Source organism: Watersipora subatra, chromosome 2 (genome assembly GCF_963576615.1).
Source record: "Watersipora subatra chromosome 2, tzWatSuba1.1, whole genome shotgun sequence".
Taxonomy (NCBI): Eukaryota; Metazoa; Bryozoa; class Gymnolaemata; order Cheilostomatida; family Watersiporidae; genus Watersipora; species Watersipora subatra.
The window spans coordinates 72003317-72024085 of NC_088709.1; the positions used below are offsets into that span (position 1 = coordinate 72003317).

Genomic DNA, 20769 nt, shown 5'->3' on the forward strand with positions numbered 1-20769 from the left:
TGTTATTTATAGAGAAAACCCTGTTTTGTGGGATCTATCTAGGCCTGCAGGCTATTTATTATTACAACTTACCGTAAAACCTCTATTTGAATGCCACGGTGCTGTATTTTTCAACCCTTCTCTTATAGTGACGTTTGATTAGAGGTGATGTTCAAATAGAGGGTGACACTGAGTTTACCAACTAGTTGGCCAGAACTTTGGGAAAATAAATCTAACCCTTTTATGGGCGGAGCGATCCTAATGTCGCCTGTATTTCACATTCTCTATCAGGGAGAGCAGCATTAATGCTGTAGCCCTTTAATATTTTTGCTAAACCGACTTTCATATACGTCAACGTACTAAACCGAGTTAAACAAAACACTACTTTGAGTAAAACATTAGATATATACAGTTATTAATTATTTCAATGGTACTGCTTTTAAAGTTTTGAAGAAAAACCATTAAGCTTTGGAGTTATAAAATGTACTTCGACAGGCTATAACAATAGCTGGTACAACAGTGGCGAACAATGAACATGTACGGTGTTCCGCAAGAGTCTGCTCATCGTTCATCAAAACGCTTTAAAGTCTTCAGGTCAGATTGTAAACCACATTATGGATGAATCTGAAAACAATGAATCGTGTTTAGACCTTGGATACTCTGAATCAGAGTGGACTTCTGATGATGGTGACAACCAACATTCTCAGGTACACTGTCACTAAAATTATAGCAACCACTACAGCAACAACAAAGGAATTGTTATAGATGAACAGAGTCATTATAAGTACCATAGTGTAGATGCTTTTCTGCTGATCACTTTTTATGACGAGTCCGCAAAAATGAGACATTATGAATGTCAATGGGGGAACAACTACAGGCGGCGTTCAACTAAAGGGTGGCGCTCTATTTTTAAACCCTTTTCCTATAATGGCTTTCTATTAAAGGTGGCATTCAAGCAAAGGTGACGCTAAAATGCAATGTAAAGATTATACGTGTGGTGGCTTTAGCACACAAGACATTGGCTACATTTTAAAAACTCACACTTTTATTTTAGGGATTTTCGGTAGCAGTAGTTGTCATGTATGCATATCTATGTTTAGCCACTTATTATATCATTTTCTTTGTGTATTGAATAATGTCTTACTACAAATTATGTAATAGCCATGTAACACTTATGTAACACTTGTTGTTGTCGTAGGCGAACCATATAAAAGGCTTGCACTTTTTCTGAGATGACAGAGAGGCCTTTAGCTGCGACTGTGCCTGTCATATGCAAATATACACTAAGGCCCTCTACTCTCATGTGTAGAGATTTCTGAGCATGAACAAGGGAATTAACTAGTGTGCCGTGAAAGACCGAGCAGCATCTTTTACATACGGTAAGGTGATACAAGAAGCTGAGGAATGTAGCTTGTTAGCCATAGTGGGTGTACCAGAAACCTGTTTCTTTCTTGGACAATAAACGTGCTTATTTGTCTTAACAGGTTAACATAACATAACAGGTTATTCAACCTTTATGCACTCTGCGAACCTATAAAAGCTAACATAAATTCTTTCAATGAATGTTGTCGAGTTCTACGTACTTGATTGTTGTTAGCCAATTAGCAAGGTCCATGACTAGTGATGCTGCCACAAACCACTGATTAGCAATAAATCTCAGCCATTCTTTGCTCCATTCATTGATCAGTGAATTTTCTAACCAATTATTGACTACATACTGACGAGCGTGAGCTCCGCCCCTTTTATTCCCAAGATTGATTATGAATGAACTACTTACCGAATTGTACTGAGTGAGCATCGGTAATAAACCGGCCTTCTAAACGGTTGCGCTGTAAGTTATGTATGCTTACGATATGGTGTGAAGGGGACGAATATAACCACCCAACCTCTAACTGTAAGCTCGTTGAAGAATCTGAGCTGCTATCACTAAAGAGCTGATTTCCAGAGATGAGTGACATCAATATACAGGTATGCGCAAGGCAACTTACTGTAACTACCAGACAATTACGACATTAAGCTACCAGTAAGCTGAAAATTGGTTTTTAGCAAGACGCTAGGTAGGCAGGCATCTGTACTGCAACAGTTCTTAAGGTGAAAATATTGCTTCTCAAATTCTGCTCTGCTCTTCTGACCAAACCATAGACAACTACTGACATTGTCAGCAAGGGGGAAAAGGTTAATAAAACTACTTGAGACAGCCAACCAGTCAATGAGTTGTAGCGAGTGTGTTTGTTTCATTTATTGGGAAGTATGCATGAATCCTTATACTGAATGTGTCTAGTATACAGCCATTAGGTTTCAGTTGTATCAGTTTGTGTCTCAGAACCAGAGAAGAGACTCTCAGAAGAGTGCTTGACCCGATATCACAAAACTTCCGAGCTTTGCTTGTATCACTAAATTAGTTCTAATAAACTTGTTACTAGTATGATAATAATGATTATACTAATAATAAATAGATAATAAATAATTAAAAAACATTAATGGTAATAATAATGGACATGTGATTCTGGTAACTTTAAGTCTTTTAGAGCAATTTGTTAGCCCAAAAACTGGTATTTGCGTAAGTACAAACAAACATAACAAGGATAGCAATATTAATAATAATGATAGTATATGTGGAAAAGCTATTTGATGTATTATTTTTTTATGATTAGTTTGAGAGAAAATAAAATGATCAAGACAAACAACTTGTTTGATCTTATGTTTTTATAACCAACTTTGAGATTTCTTAAAAGGCTATTGAATATGATTGAGATCCAACTTTTAAAGTTTGGTGTACGCTCATATGAATAACACATGCAAAACCCTCACAGATGCCCAACGACAGCGTATATGACAAGTCTAGACATGTTGACTTACACGTAATTTACACATTCAACATAATGTCTTTTGTACATTGTGTTATGGTAACTGGCAGTGAAAAGGTTGACTCACAAACAATCCTACACTAGAGTGAATGCAAAGCCTATTTTTAACTAATGACCATGACTGGACAATTTCAATGGGAACAATAGAAGGTCATTAGTAGAACTATGTTGAAAATTGCCACTAGGTACAAATTTTTTATACCTGACCTACCACGAATTACAGGTCCTTTATACCTAGCCTGCCACGAGTTGCAGGTGCTTTATACCTGGCCTGCTTCGAATTACAGGTGCTTTATACCTAGCCTGCCATGAGTTGCAGGTTCTTTATACTTGACCTGCCACGAATTACAGGTCCTTTATACTTAGCCTGCCATGAGTTGCAGGTGCTTTATACCTGGCCTGCTTCAAACTACAGGTGCTTTATACCTAGCCTGCCACGAGTTGCAGGTTCTTTATACCTGACCTGCCACGAATTACAGGTCCTTTATACTTAGCCTGCCACGAGTGGCAGGTGCTTTATACCTGGCCTGCTTCGAATTACAGGTGCTTTATACCTAGTTTGTCACGAGGTACAGGTGCTCTATATCTAAGCTGTCGAAAGTTACCGGTACTCTATACCTCATCTTTCACAAGTTACCGGTACTCTATACCTCACCTGTCACAGGTTCCTGGCGCTTTATATCATGCTTGTGACAAATTACAGGGTCTCTATACTTAGCCTGTTACAGTTACAAGTGCTTGCTGTCTTGCTTTGCAAGACAAAAGAGAAATATTGAGTGATTTCATCAGCAAATGCACTAGTACTGACTCTGCTGGGGATGCTAACATTGATCGCGAACACCTTTGTATAAATTAGGAATACTTCATTTTCACCCTGCTACCTTGTTATAATTTCCTTACTGATTTTCAACAAAGATTCTTTTAAAAGGAATCGTACAGGCACCAAAACTATTTGCAATATAAACAATATTGCTTTCAATAATCGGTTAAAACTCAAAGTATATTTTTTATAACACCCGTTGAGCATGGTAAGACTTTCACTGCACTACATAACTCTACTGAATAACTCTACTGACTTGGTCTGACCTTCACTGCACTACATAACTCTACTGACTTGGTCCGACCTCTTGCAGTCAACAGGCAGAGATTCTTGAAACTGGGGATAGGGCACTCAGCTTTTGATAACTGGCAGAATCTATGCTACAATCTAAAATTAAATAAATTAAACCCAATAATTGGGTTTAATTTATTTAATACATTATTAAAATGCAATTATTGTATTTTGCTCTGCACGCAGTCTTATCTGACTATTTGTGTGTTCGGGACATAAAAACATTCGTTTACTAGACAAAGTATATAGTGATACAAGTGTAATTTATAAATAGTGCTTGCTCATTGGCAACCAACCATAAGGTCAACAAGTTATTAACTAAGAAATACTGTAACTCTATCAGACTTTAATATTGAGAGGACAATTCCTTGTATATAACCAAGCTCCAGTATTGGTATGATAACTTGAGAAATACTGGTATGTAATAACAATTAAAACAGTAAACATGCATGAATAATAGTTTTCTTTAATAGCTATGTGAAAGAGGTTTGGCACAAGCTTTTTAACTAATTTATACACCACTATATTGTTTAGTCTTAGAACCACGCTAGAACTATCTATAAATTTGCTTTTCTCAGCCTGTTCTCTGTATGAATGTTTATTGGAATGCTGCCGACAGTGCATTTAATTTACAGGCTTTGAACTACATTAAATATATTAGGCCTACATTATATAATATCAATATATTGCATTGCGCAAAAGGTTTGTGGTATATTTTATGACATCAGCTGGTGTAGAGTTTATGTTGATTGATTTGGTATTAAAATACATTTTCTAGACTGCATGGTTCAAAAGTTAAAAGTATTTATGTGGTTCTTGTCAAATATTAAGTTTTATCAAGTATGTAATTATGTCCCTGTACAGAAATTAATTTTGTAGCGAAAGAGCCAATATATAAAACAGTTTTATAAGAACAAATATGAAGTTAATAAATTGATGCTAAAATTAGCCCACTCTCAAAATATCACAATAGCGATATGTGTAATATTGTTGTGATAGGCAGTGGCTGACAATAGATTTGAAATACTCAGCGGCATGAACTAGCAATGCTATATGGAATGACAACTCACTCGTACTTGCGGTATTGATATGGTGTATTTTAGGATATTCTAAACAAAGCTCTTCAAAGGCTTTAGACAACAGAAAACAATGTGGTAACAATATTGCCCAAGGCATTAATTGCTTTAATTGTTTGGCCGGCTAGCCAACCATTTAACTATTAAGACTTTGGTTGTTACTGACCCTCCTACTGCTCAAGCGTAAGCACGCACCCACGGTTATAAATTGTTTCATGAAGCTATTCTTAAATGCGTAAAGTTGTCTGCTCTCTAATTATTTTCCATAAAGAATCGACCTTGTCCTGGCCATGCCTGCTTTCAAAGAATTTTGTAATAAACGGACTTGTAAGCCTTGCATCGATCATTGAAATTCCTGTGTCATCATGACAGATAGCCAATCGTGCACCAGAAGATTGCGGTTGCGTTGCGCAATAGACCTACTGAAGGAAACTGTGATATGATGTTTATTTCTTGCGTTGGGTTGGATGCCTTACAGCTGTTAAAACTTTTGAGCACCAAAAATGTATGAAGGTCACGGTCGCTGAATGTCGTTTAATAGTCGGTTCATACAGAGATTGTTTGTCAACAAATAGTAAGACTGTCTAGAATATTGTACTAGCCCCTGATCTTTAGCCATCCAAAAGGATATCGAGAAACAGTGAATAACCCCTATACATTGCACAATAATACATAGTATAGTTTCAGCATATTCGTGTCAAGGGGGTTTTCACTTCGTTTTACTTTCAGTAGAACTTCATATCCTAGTCGAAGAACAGAGGCACCACTTTTTTACAGTTGTTAAACGTCGTACGCTATCTGCAAGTCATCTACCAATTGCGAGATCGCCCTGTGGAGCCCAAGCTACCGAACAGGATGTGAGCTGATATAAACCAATGCCAACCCAGTTTTCAATAAAAGCTTTTCACAAACCGGTCTAAGACCCTCCCCCTATTGCGAAACTGGTTAGCTCTTAAAACTGACCAGTGGAGTGGCTTGGAAAGAGGTTGACAAAGGGCACAGCTGATGTTGTGAACCATTTGCTACCCTCGCCGGTATGCAAGGCATCAGTGATAGGCCATTGATAAGGCGAATGTGGCACCTACAAGGTCAACGTCATGATTTGAGGTCTTTAGTTTTTGACACGAAAAGTTGCAGACCTCTATAAAGAAATCACTGGTAGAGATGGGCGAGATAGAGATACAGGTAGGTAATCAACCGGGACATGGGGGAATTAGCAAGACTACTAGGGGTTCACCATAGTGTGTTCTAGTTTAATGTATTGTATATGGCAGAGAACCAGAAAGCTATAATGGTTACGGACAAAGCTGAGGTTTCAGGCGTCAGAGTTCACGGTTGATATTCAATTTTATTTGATGTCAACTTGATTTCACCAGTCGGTATCGGTATAGATAAATGCAAATCAGGCTATATAGGGAAATAACAACATAGGTCCTGAATTTTTTATATAAGTTGTTAATATCTGGTGCGTTCAGTGGTTTTTGTTTGGTGAGTGTAGCTAGAAAATGGTAGTTATAGGCCCATAGCCTGCAATTGTTTACTACGTCGTGATATTATCCAGAAAGACATCCTTACCCTCAGACAGAGCTGTTACCAATCTTTCCTGGTGCAGTAGCATGTGTGTTACCTATTTTTTCACAAAGCTGTTGGTGGAATGTACCAGGATATCCTGTTACGAGTACAATCAGTTGCTAAATAAGTTCAAATTGCGCTAGGATTGTATAGGGACAGGATTATATAGGGTCATGATTATATAGGGACAGGATTGTATCGGGACAGGATTATATAGGGACAGGATTATATAGGGACAGGATTATATAGGGACAGGATTATATTGGGACATGATTATATAGGGACAGGATTGTATCGGGACAGGATTATATAGGGACAGGATTATATAGGGACAGGATTATATAGGGACAGGATTATATAGGGACAGGATTATATAGGGACAGGATTTTAGGGTAAATGTTACATGAACTAAGATGTATACTGTTTGTAGTCGAGTGCTTAATGAAAAGTTAAAACTACAAGTATAGCTTGTCTGAATATGAGTCATTCACAGAGAAATCACTTGAGCGTATAGCAATCTAGGTTGACTGCACTATCTGCCCGTAATGTAAGGTTTGTTTGCTTTTTCATTGGTCAAGGGAACACTACAATAGCCAATAGTAATGATAAAATTCTGCTCACTTGTATCTTTTTCATTTAAATTAAATTAGCTGAAGCAAAGAATCTAATAAAATCAAGTACTGTTATTCTTTCTACCTTGACCAATTGTTGTAACTGGTGTTGCTGATGGACACAAATATGGTTGATTCAATGCTTCATTTACTGGTTGATGAACCATTTTGTGATAGACTATTCAAGGTTGCTTGGTCAACCTTAGTGAACCCAATTTGACGGTAACTTGTAACTTAATATGAACTCCATTTAGAAGAGTTTTACTGGATTCTTACAAATATCAAATGTGAGCGATGCCTCAGAGATCAAGTATGATGCCGGCTTTTCTTCCTGCAAGTAGAGGCTGTGTGTTTTTAAGAACATTATTGCACATTCTTGGCGAAAGATGTCTGAGTCTAGGGGCAAGAGAACCTTAACAACTGGAGAAATGACCGTTTGCAGACAGCAGTTTAAGGTTGGATGTCATTCTTGTCCCCACCAACGACCTTTACTGGGAATTGAACCCAAACTTTTGTTTGCAGGTCAGTCAGTCTAGACCACTCAGCCACGGCTGCTTTCATAGATATATCTATCTTGTTATAACATTTTGTAAGAGGAAAGCTTACCATTTCACAGTTTGACCAAAATGAAAAGCCTCAGTTTATGTAAATTTGTCTGGTAAATGAGTTGAACAAAGTGTAGGCCTATGACAGTAAATGATGAGATACAGCTTTTGACCTTGAGTCTGGTCATACTCTTATCAATCAAGAGCTGCTGCCATCAATGTTGATAGCTATAGTAGGCTATACTATTCGTAGTTTCGCTTAGTCACAAACGTTACAGACTTTCATTGTGTAGATTATACTGACACGGAGTTGTGTGCACATTGAGTTATCATTAGAAAAGTTTTTCAACAAACATTTAGATATTGTGGATTAATACAGGCACTTTGTAAAACAAGCTGAGGAATTCTACACCAGGCATCATAGCAGAGCCTTCCTGTCTTGCTTAGCCACTTGCTTTTGAAAAATAGGAGTGACTAAAGTGTCCAAAATGTTTAAAATGGAATAGCTTGCGAGTAATTTTCATGTGAATCCTTTGCAAGTGCTATTTCCATTTTTCGCAAGCATGAAACAATCAATAAAATTTGCTAGTGAAATGACTCGCTTGGCGTGAAAGTTTTTGCCATTTCCATCATGCACATAACTCAAACTTGATTAACCGCGTGTGTAAACAGTCGTTATGAAGTTGATGTTGTCTGTCGGAGCATGGCAATCGTATGTTCAATCAAGGAGTACTTCCTGTACTAACAGTTGTAGACGATTCATTTACACACTAAATGTACATAAACTGCAACTGCTATGAGAAGTTAGGTATCGCATAATTGAAAAGTTAGTTGCATCTGTAAGTCTTACTTGTCTTGTGTCAGAGACTTGTCCATGGAGTATTCATACGGAGTAGCGATGAGAATGTTTGTCTCGATACGCCTTACTAATGGACGAGTATAACTGGAGTGGCTCACAACAAGTGACGGGGGAAATTTCTGTTTTTGTCACATGTCTTGCACATGCCCAGTTGCATTTAATCATGTATCATGATTAATATTAGACACTTGCTACAATGCTATATTCTATCACAGCTATATTGCAATAACCCACTAGTAATAACCCAATACTGTTAAGAAATATGAGATAACATATTATGCAAAATGTGCATGAATAGTTGCAGAATCTTGCATAAGATTATTGTACACAGAGAGGTATTTGGAAAATGTATAGAAAAATAGAGAAATGTATAAAAAAATATAAATCTCGAAAAAATTGGTAAAATTTGGCATGAAATATTAAATATTAGACAAAAACAGAAAATTCCCCCGTCATGTGACGAGGTTCTGAGCCACTCCAGTTATACTCGTCTCTTACTAATGGGTAGAGAGTATTATGGTAGAATGACACATTGTCTTCATTTTCTCTAGCAATAGTTTGCATGAAACATGATATTCCCAGCTCTTTTACTGTTGGTTTACGTTCTTTATGTATTGACGAGCAAATTACCAAACTGTCAAATTCGCTGTCTAAAGTTAATCTTCATTAAGTGAATAAGTCAAAATTTTCTAAATTGTTACAAATAAGAAAGTACTTAACACTACTACATGTATCTAGTTACAGCAGACACTATGAGCTGACATCACATCTTTAGAATGCTAAGAAAATCGATTGCGTATGAAAAGGATTATCAAATAGCATGGCATGCGTAATAGAAGTATCTTCACGGCTGTTGAATCTTTTGTGTGAAGCTTGCTGATTATACATAATGACCAGAGTGCATGCAACTTTCAACATTCAAAAACTACCTACTCAAAGTCCTTTGGGTGGAACATTATAATAAAACTAGCATTTTTGCTAAGTTGATGATTTCTTTAATATTTATTTTTTAAAATGCCTGAGCAGACTTGTTTCTACGCACACCATGAAAACTTTTAGTCAACGTTGATTATTTCTTTAGTAAACAGTCAATGTTTATACATCACTTTCAGAGTTTGTGTGAAAACGTGTACCTCCGAGGTACCTTTAACTTACTATTAAAAATAAACATTCACATTTAGTTTTATTGTATTTGTATTGTTCAGTCAACACAGAGTTGAAGAAAAGTTGATCAATAAGTGATGTCATCATTTGTATGATAAACTACTCAAGTCAATAGATAAAATAAGACACTCGCAGATTGTCTCAACGTTGTAAAGCAGAGAATACAAACATCATTTTATTATTTCTTGGAACTAACAAAGCTTGAGCTATTGAATACTCGTAGTAAACAAAACATATTTTCTAAAAAAGTATTTTATATGTCAATACAAAATATAGTAAAAGACTTGTTGATCTAATTTTATTACCTTTCGAATTACATTGGTTCCATTATAAGACTTGTCTCTACAAGACTACAAACCTTAGTCAATTTAATAAACACTATGGCTCATCCTTTATAAATATATTTTTGTTGTTTCAGCATTTTTAGCTTAAAACTATTATTGCCAGCTATCATCTTTGGTACACTAGTCTGTGCCTATGCTCTCACCCCAATTTCCTAGTCTTTAACTTGAAGGAGATGATAAGCACCTCTGTTTATAATTAGGATTTTATTTAGTTTTTTACATATAGTTTATTGGTTTAATTTTATTTGCGCATGTATTTTTTATAATGATACATTTAAATACTTGAAACTTTATTGATTCTGTAATTTTGGAACCCAATTAAATAAGTGACATCATTTGGTTACAAAAACAATTGCTCCAATTATTTTAACATATAAAACAAATATTGTAGTAGATTAACCTAGAATGCCAAGGTTTGGCTGTTCACATTCTATCCTTGCAAGTATAAATTTGGTCACATAAAGCTGCCAATAAATATATATAAAATGTAAATATATAATCGTTATGAGACTCATATTTAACTCAGCAGCTTAAAGAGTTCCAGGATGTTTACACAATATGTAGTTGTGCCTGAATAAGGTTTTGCTTGAGTGATTCTACTCAGCGTTTTGTTTCTTTGTCTTGAATTGATTAACAAGTTCATTTGCCGGTCGAGTCCGCTCTGCCCTGATATCTAGATGTATCGCACCAATAATGAAGTCTTTGGAATGACCAACTACTAGGAGAAATAAAAACATCTGCGCATTATGCGCTGAACCAAAGCACAAGCGTGCAGGTGTTTCAATGCTATGAGTGGGTTCAATGTTGCCCGCTGCTGACAAATTTGCACTCTGCCATTTCAGTGATTCGAAAATGCAGTATGTAGATTTTCCAAGGTTCGCGATGTATCGCAGCAAATGCCTTTGCACAAATTTAGCAAACGCATCGAAGGCGTTCAACTTTTACAGTTTGTATTATTCGGAGCGGAAAAAATCTGAGCCCAATCGCAACACAGCAGAAAGAATTGGAAACACAATGATTGATTAATCAGAATCAGTGAATAGTACTCAACTTAAGGTAGAGTGAGGCTAAAAGAAGTGTATTAAATTGCATATCACGTCAACCTTAATACAGTAGGAAAAGCCTTGTTTTAATATCTATATAAACTCTATTCTGCTTCTATATCTCTACTCTGCTTCTGCTAAACTACTTCTCTATATTGCTGCTGGAAACCAATTGATTTTTGAAGTGATATTTCTCTTAAAAGTTCCATTTAATACTCAACATGCCAACCAGCAGTTAGCAAACAGATTAGGAACATTGTTGTGTTTTTTCCGTTCAGTGTCGTAATACAAAACATCATGATATATTATTAAACAGAAAATGGAAGCTTGTCCATTCGCCCTGGTATATATACTTAAGCCTGGTTTCCGTATATGTCGCAAAGCACCTGCGACAGCATCGCAGGCTACTAGCGGTGAAATGGGAACCTACGCGCTGGGTACTGCCGGTAGTTGCCGGTGGCATCGCAATAGTTTAGCGTTGTTCAAATTTAGCAAAAGGCCGCAGGCAAAACCTTTCCGAAATGCACTGTACAGGTGAAGGTCACCATTATAGAAATGACATGGCGAGCGAACATTTTATTTGATTCCGCGATTATGTTTAGCGATGCAGCTTTATATGTGAACAGATGCCGCTGAGCCTAGCGTCGCAAGCGTTTTGCTGCGCAAGTTACCGCCAGAGTCTTGCAATCGATATGGGAACCAGGCTTTAGGTGTTCAGTAGTCGACAAGGCTAAATGATCCTATAGGCCCGTTTAGAGGCTTAGCCTTCCAAAGCGGATCTGGCTGCCTCAGCCCAAATTCCTAAAACATAGTCGGGCACGCCAGAGACGCCTGCATATACAACAGGCATTATACTAGCCTTGGTATTTCTTGGTTTTGTCTAAATCTTCAATAGCTTGCTGCCAGTGATACCAAATTTAGTAGAACGCTTTTAGAGAGTGGCTGGTCCTTCAAGTAAAACAGTTTATTCGGTATTGATTGAGTTGAGGTGCATGTGTGAGGGAATTGACATACAAGCTCAGTTGTTGAATACGTCAAGCTCCTATATGAAGGTATTACTGTATTGGTTACTGATATACAATGCTTTATGTTTGTTGAAGATTTGGTACGAAGAAAAAGCTACTCGATGGCGAGAGCTTTTACCACCTTGGTACAATTTCTGGACAAATGGAACCCTTACTACTGGTGCGTTAGCGGGTGAAAATATCGAGGACCACAAAAAAAGTCTTGACGCTATCTTTCTTGATCATGTACTGTGCAATGACCTACCTCTCATTGTAGCATGGGATCCTGAAAATCAAAAGGTAAGTTTTTAGAAGTTAACTACTGGCTGGATTCTTGGAAGTGTTTCATCTTCTTTACACAATTTTCTCTAATTTTGTATAACTCTCCAATTACTAAAATATTAGAACATGCATTTTTGAAAGGATCTATATTGTTGTCTTGTATATAATAGTGATCTAACCACTATCAAATCTCAAATATTCTGGTCAATAATTATTTGGAATCTGTGGTCGGCTGGAATATTGTTTTATTTCAGCTCTTTAACTCACAATGATATTCACTGACAACGCACCGAAGGTGAAAAGATAGTTTTAAGGCAGTTGTTAGCACTCTAGATATAAACTGTTCCAGCTTCAACTAATTTCAACAACTATTTACCATGTACATACTTTTGTTAATCTTGCACACTTAGTTTTATAATTGCCTCATGAAATAACTTATCGATGTCTTTTTTGCTGCAGGTAGCTGGTTTTCTTTTTTCAACTGTACGTACTGCTGAAAAAAATAAAACAGCTCCCATCCATCCAGAAGACCATAAAAAGGCTTACCTAAAAGACATACGAAACTTCAACAAGCATTTCTCTGACAAAACTCTTGTGGCAAAATTGGAAGCAATGGACTACTTTCTAAACCAGCTTAGTAGAAAGGGTGATGCCTGCCAAATATATGGGTAAACAGTTTTCACTTTTTTAGGAGGTTTTAACTTGTTTTAAAAATAATCACGAATGTGTCTACTTAAAATTCAGCAGACTACGCTTTAACATCCAATGTATATATACATTGGATGTTATACATATACAGTATATACATATATATACTGTATATATATGTATACATGTGTATATATATGTATATATATATATATATATATATATATATATATATATATATATATACTAGCGGTACTACCCGGTGTTGCCCGGATGATAAAACACTTTTTGGACAGAAAACTTACTTGTATTTAACATAAAGCAACATTTGCCATTCTAACTTTCAAACTGCATATCATGAGAAAATAGTTTCGTGTATTTGAAATAAATTAAGAGAAAAAATGAAAACATATATAACAACATTTGTCATTCTAACATTCAAACTACATAGGTAACATGAAAAAACATGATAGGTAACCTATCATGAGAAAAGTGTTTTGTGTAGTTGAAATAATTTAAGAGAAAATAAAAACAACTGTAAAGGTTTTAAAACTTTGTCAAACAACTGTAACTTTCAAGCTTCATATTATGAGAAAAAATTTTTGTGCAGGTAAAAAAACAAAACAAACAATAAAAGAGTTTAAATGTAAATGTGAAATAATTAGCAAGTAATAGCTAAATTAAGTCTGTTTTGGTACGATTACAATAAAAGATGATTCGGTAATAATACAGTTAATACAAACTGAACCAAACAAAATATAAAACTCTGGAATATGTTAAATTAATAATAATGATTCTTGCATAGAAGTGTGTGTGCGTGCATGCGTGTATGTATAAAAAGATTACTGTTCCACCAGAGACTATCCATCAAAACTTTGAAATGTGTACAAATATAAAAATGAGACATTGTACTGTGTTTGTCTGACCATACGGATAGAGAATGTAGAGGCTCTTCCTATAGAGATAATACAATTGTTCTTGTGAAAATAATTGGCCTTGACCGTGATATAGCAATTAAACCTTACAAAAAACAGAAAATAAAAGTTAAAAAAACATGCAAAAGCATCGTATTTCATAGAGTTAATAGAATTCATACAGTTTCCAATAATACGACATTTAGAGTGTGCATACGCTATACGGTATATGATAATTTCTTTGATCAATATGCCTTGCATAGCTCAGCGGTAGATTGCATGGAAAAAAAACTTGCAGTCGCAGTCTCCATGAGTTAAAATCTATCAGATTGCGGAATTTTAAAACGTAGATTTTAATAGCTATAACTGGACATACCGAAGGACAGACAGATGACAGACAACAAAATTTGAGAAATATATATATATATATTTGTATATGTATATATATATATATCTGTATATAAAACAGTTGATTAAAAAAATATATAGATATATATAGATACTAGCTGTGTTTTTTGGTGTTGCCCGGGTATTAATAATCAGCTTATAAGCAATGAGAAGTAATGAGAGTTGCCTGCCACTTGCTATTAGCCTGGCACATTGCAAATGAAAAATCTTATTAAGCTTACTAATGAGAGCTATTGGTCTCATGCTACGCTATCACCATGCGTAGTACGCAAAACCGTTGGGAACTTGCTCCCAGATAGCGACATATATCGGCTAGCGTTTAAATCAATCTCTGTGGCCTAATTGGTACGGCATCGGACAGGCAAATGGGAAAGGTCCAAGATCAAGTCTTCTTCGATACGAATTCTTTATTCCAAGATTCTAACTATAGCTGAACATACCGAAAACAGACGACAGAAAACAGGCTACAAGTTTTGAGAAATATATATATAGATATGTATTATATGTATACATATTTTAATTGACTGTTTTTACTTTACCGGTAATTAATTTAAGCACTTCCAAGTTACTAACAATAGCCCTAGTTATAAAAAAATGATTTCATTGAATATTACCGTTATAGTGGTACAACACCTGCATTTTGTTTTGTGTTCTGACTTTCCAACTTGATCCATCATAAGACTCACCTTACTTGAAGTTTGTTCATAAGAGTCAGAGATAATGAAATAACCTCAAACTAGCGGTTTTTGATCACCTAGCGGACTAAAAATTTACATGAGCTCAAAATTTGTATACTTCATCATAAAAATAATACTGAACTCTATTAGCTCAAAAGAGCTGACAACAGGAAAAAATCAAGTGAGAATCAGAAAGAAACACACGACTCTTTGTTTGCCCTTGATTCTGTAGTACTAGTTGTGCGGATAGTGAAAAAATCAATCAGAAGTTATTCTACATGCTGACATTACAACCTTTTCACATCAGAAACCAAAAGTCATGAATGACATTATAATTGTCATCAAGCAGCTTGGTCCAATAAATAGTCATTCATTTTCCCTGTGATAAGTAGGTTTGGGTGCTAGTATGATCTAAGGCTACATAAAGGGAAAAAAGCCAATACGTAAGGGTATAAACATGTATGAAATTTAGTGAGACTTCATTTGTCACTATTGGTATTTTCAGCAGCAGGACTGAGAGAGTTATCAAGTAAAGTATCATTTAAAGTTGTTTTTGTTAATGATTTTCCAAATTAATAGATTAAAGTTTTATGGATTTTTGTTCATGTGCTTACATTGCCAAAACACTTTTTTTAGAAACTAAACGTTGAGATTAACTTTATATTTCAAACTGCATATTCTTTTTCATAAATAAATCTTTTTTGCATGTCCATTCAAAGATTTTTTTAATTCCTGCTACAGTGTTGACCGTGTCTGGGTCATCAGTCTCCTGAGCATCCTGCCGGAATACACCAGAAGAGGTTTAGCCTGCCGCCTCACACAGCAAGTTCTCCACGAGGCGAAGGAAAAAGGATTTCCTGTCATAATTGCTGAAGTAACGAATTACTATACTGAAAAAGTGTTTGTTCAGAAATTTGACTTTGATAAAGTATTGGAGTTGCCCTTCTCCGAATATTCCAACTATTCACAAGTGCCTGAGCGTATCAAAAAGACGAATATTAATGCCGTTTTGGTTGCTAAGCGCATTTAGAGTTACTATGGCAACCATAGAGTTATTGTGGCAACCACAGAGTTACCGCGGCAACCACTTTTTAGTTCAGACTGATAATCAGACTCTTATTAGAGTGGGTTTAGATTTGAGTAAAGTATCCCCTTATGGGTTTGTATTTTTGTATCCTTCTAATGCTGCTATATGAATTTGTATCTTTTAATTTACCCCAAATAGTGATGAAGTTATTTCATACACTATTTAAATACATCATTGGTTTTTTGAGAAAAAAGAGCCAATTTTTGCTAAAATTCTGATTCTAGGAGATCATTTTTTTATTCGAGCTAGAACTATGTCTTGTTTTATTTTATTTCATTAGAATAAATAGTCCTAGCCGAAACGATGTTGTCATTTGCTTCAAAATCGGAAACTGCCACAGTGATTCTGGATGTTGTCTCTCCCTCTCTCCCTCTCTCCCTTTCTCCCTCTCTCTCCCTCTCTCCCTCTCTCTCTCTCTCCCTCTCTCTCTCCCTCCCTCTTTCTCTCTCTCTCTCTCTCTCTCTCTCTCTCTCTCTCTCTCTCTCTCTCTCTCTCTCTCTCTCTCTTTCTCTCTCACTTTCTCTCCCTCTCTCTCCCTCTCTCTTATCCACTCTCCCTCTCTGTCACCCTCTCCCTCCGTCTCCCCCTCTCCCTCTCTCCTTCTCTCTTTCTCTCTCTTTCCTTCCTTCCCCTCCCTTCTCATTTAATTTTATTTTTGAATATATTTTTGGCAGTCTACTTTTCAACCCTTTTCTTATAGAGGTGCCATTCATTTAGAGGTTTTTCAGTAATCATTTTGGACCTTTTTTATCCAACTCTGAATAAAAACGTCATAAAAAATATATCAAATTAAAAAAATAATGTGCCAAAGGACGTTCAAATTGTTACACCAAACCAACGCTATAAAACATTTTTATTCAGCCATATTTCATATATAACTCAAGAATCATATAATTTAAAAATCTGCAGTATATCAGTATTATAGCATAGAGGTCCTTACACATTAAGCCATTTTACTGCGTGCGTCATGAGAACCGTGGAGATATCACTGGGTTCTGCCTAAACACACTCGAGCGATTCACTAGCAAATGATAATATGGGCATGCTCACAAACTGCCAATAAAATTCTGCATCATTAGTTTCTTAGGAGTTGTTAATAAATTCAAGTCAATATGGCACCTTCTAAGCAACGACCTAAACTACTTCCGCTTTTGTTATTTGGCCTATCTCACTTTCATAGACTGTTCACTACAAGAAGACATAAGAAAGAACGATTCTTGCATTTTTAACAGTGATATTTTAGGATTTTACATACACTTTATTTTATGGTAGTTTTTTATTTTCAATGTAATAAATATTTACTATTCTCAAGATGGTCAACCTGCGCAATGATTGATTCCCAAATGCTGGTTTTCAACTGGGTTTCTTTGTAACTTTTGTGCGTTGCGTCGTACAGGACTGTATGCGTTTTATTAACTCTATGAAAAATCACTGTTCGTTTTGATGGAGTTTCAGTTGTAACAAAATAGCAAAATGTTGTTGCTGTACATTGGCAAACATCGATATGAAAAAATCACCAGACATATAATTGCATTCTGGAAAAAACCAACCAATCGAAATACATCTCATGCGCGATAAAGTTGTGATAGAGAATGTCTAGCGTTATCGCTCTGCATGAGCCCACTGAGCGAGTTCTAGCGCCTGCAGCGCGGCATCACGCAAAATATCGCCTTGTGTGTTTGCACCTTCAGAGTTGTCTTCTTTTACTTTGTCTCAAACTCAAAAGATACCCAAGGCTCTAGTAAACATGCTAGCACATGCAATGACCAATGACACTTTCAGATGCCATGCAACTGAGTTTCAATTAACTCAAATCATCAGATTGTCCAGTTCACAACATTAGATGCTTCTACAACGTAAATAATCCGTTTCAGGAGCATTCACACTATAGGGTTTTATGTTATACTAACAGTGAAGTACATGTAAACTGCCTAATTTGTTGCAAGATCTTTCCAAACTTACCTATTTGGTCTTCCAAATAGCAAAAATTAAATCTAACTTCTTAAATTGATGTACACTAACTGGTAGTATGGGTTTGATCGCCAACTTTTCCTATTTTTCCTTATTACTTACACTTAGTTTAAAGTCCATAGCTACAATAAACTTATGTTAAATTCAGAGGATCACACACCTTCAATGTCAATTTAACTCAATTTTTTTCACTTTTCCACAGTAACATCTATTTTGCAAAGAAAAAAAAGAAAAGAACATTTATATCTAAAATAAAACAAGAAAAAGATTCTCCAAATTTTCCAATGCAGCATTTTTCCCAGCAAAAGAGAGAACCATTTTTTTAAGGATAACTTTGAGATTTTCATAATCTAAGCTGAATTTAAAAACTTGCACCAACTTCATGTTTTACATTATTTAAAATTACTTACACAATACCATGCAAAAACTTTACATAGACTTTGGAAACTCAGTGAATTTTGTGTAAAAGAAGAGACAGAACAGTGAAGAGTGCCAGTAACAAAGTTTAAATTGATATGGTTTTATTTAATAAAGCTAAGTGTCAGGAAAATTAAATAGTCCATTAGTTGAAAAAATCCCTCTGGTCTTCAATGCATGTGAACAGTGCTAATTCCTATTTTTAGCATACCCGGGTATGTCTTTTCTTAATATGCATGTAAGGAGTTTTGCTCTCATGTGGCCCAGTAACTTTATTATTCCTTCTTTTTCACTTGCTTCTCTTTTAATCCTTAAGATTTTTGATTTTGCTCTATATTTTCAAATTTATTGAGAAAACTTTATTGCAGATTTATCAAAATACTGTGCGCAGCTTAACCAGGCTGTTTAGTTGAGACACGAACAATTTTGAATTGCAACACAACTAAGTGTTAAGCAAGGATAAATATTTACTACAGTTGTGCTGCTTCTCTGTATATTCTTGACTGTTTACAATATTTTGCTTTTGGTATTTGCTCTTCTGCCACCTCACTATGTGAAATCATCAGATTCACTGTTGACAAATACAAATGCATAACAGGCTAAGTAGAGACTAGCTACACAGACTTTATAAAAGCAAACACTTCCGAATCGTCAGAGAGGCAGCTAAATATTATGTTAGACAGCAGTACAATTTATGATGAATCATTGCTTATGGCTCAGTGCTAGCTGTTTGTACACGGCTAATACATGTGACATGATTTTCTCTATTAGAACACCAGATAAACATACTAACAGATCAAAGATACCTTTTTTACAGTAAACCAGTTATTAGTTACTAGTTATCAGTTACTAGTTATCAGTTACTAGTTATCAGTTACTAGTTATCAGTTACCAAGTTCCAGTTACCAGTTATTAGTTGCCGATTACCAGTTATGAGTTACTGGTTATCAGTGACTAGTTATGAATTACTAGTTATCAGTTTCCAATAACTAGTTACCGGTTATCAGTTACTAGTCAACAGAGCATGAATAGTGGAATTTTTTCAAAAACTGGTTTCAGCTCTTTTTGCCAGTGAGTATATAGTTTTTGCTAAATGCAGTAAATAGTTATTGAAAATGCTTGTAAAAAAGCAAACGGCAGAGTGAGTATTGATACTGATACAAATAGTCAGTATCTATTTTTTGCACATCAAATATTTTTTAGCTCTAAAGTTGTCCAGTGTACAGCTTTTGGTTAAAGTTGTTTATACTTTCATACAGTTTAATTTATAGTTTAATAAAGCTATGACAAGATACTTTTTACACTGGCAACATGACTAAATATTAAACTCTGATTTCTGTATAGGTAGGAAGTTGATAATCAATACAAATTTTTATCATGCAGTATTTGTACATTTTAGCAATAATCTGCACATTGGTTCATGTTATAGCGCCAGTAAGTACAAGAGAGGTGGCAGCTCTAGTACTATAATAGAACTCATCTCACGATTAATTTTTAATACTTGTAAATTAGACTTACTTTGACTATTATTACAATTAATTTCTACATCATATTATTAAAATAATGTTATACAACTACAAATAACTTCCTAAAACACCATGCAGTCTTATAGACTAACCTCAAATGCACTTATTAAGATGATTTGAAGAACTACACACCGAGATAAGGTGAAGTTTTTTACCGATGCATTGGTAAATTAAAAAAATTTTTTGTAGCAATTTTGACTGTATAGTTTAGGTTCTTGAAATTAAAACAAAATACTAGCGAAATTCTATTTAGTAACTGCTAACCTTTCTTCGAACCATTAGATTTCAATCTTGAGATTATTTTAGCTTATTATTTTTAGTAACTAAACAATTCAAGTCCATGATTTTTTATGATAGATTTAATCTTACTTTAAAAGGATAAATTGAATATATAAGGACAAGCTTTTATCTATAGCCATTCATACGGTATAGAATAATGTTCTGAAACACGTCACTTGTACACGACAGCTGTACAATGTAAACCACTGCTTGCTGGTTTGCTGCGAAGATAAGTTTAGACTTTCAAGCAGTGAATGATTACATCAACGGAAACTAGTTTTTGAAATATTTATTTTATAAACTTACACAATGAAATCATAATATTGCTCAGCAAATATTCCACTTGTAATCTTATCACTCCTGTCAACTCATTTCATGGCCACCT

The 20769-nt window shown here is 35.3% G+C and overlaps 1 protein-coding gene across 2 annotated transcripts; it reads left to right on the plus strand.

Moving 5' to 3' along the window:
• The first annotated feature begins 1791 nt into the window (after positions 1–1791).
• On the plus strand, positions 1792–16485 carry LOC137387853 (arylalkylamine N-acetyltransferase-like 2). Of its 2 annotated transcripts, none has more exons than XM_068074367.1 (4): positions 1792–1947; positions 12272–12475; positions 12917–13125; positions 15846–16485. In XM_068074367.1, exons 1-4 carry the CDS (start codon positions 1927–1929, stop codon positions 16132–16134), a joined length of 723 nt encoding a protein of 240 aa, XP_067930468.1. In that variant the 5' UTR covers positions 1792–1926; the 3' UTR covers positions 16135–16485. The 2 variants fall into 2 exon arrangements, with proteins under 2 accessions (XP_067930468.1, XP_067930467.1); XM_068074366.1 differs by lacking the exon at positions 1792–1947 and adding an exon at positions 6103–6218.
• The last annotated feature ends 4284 nt before the right edge of the window (positions 16486–20769 follow it).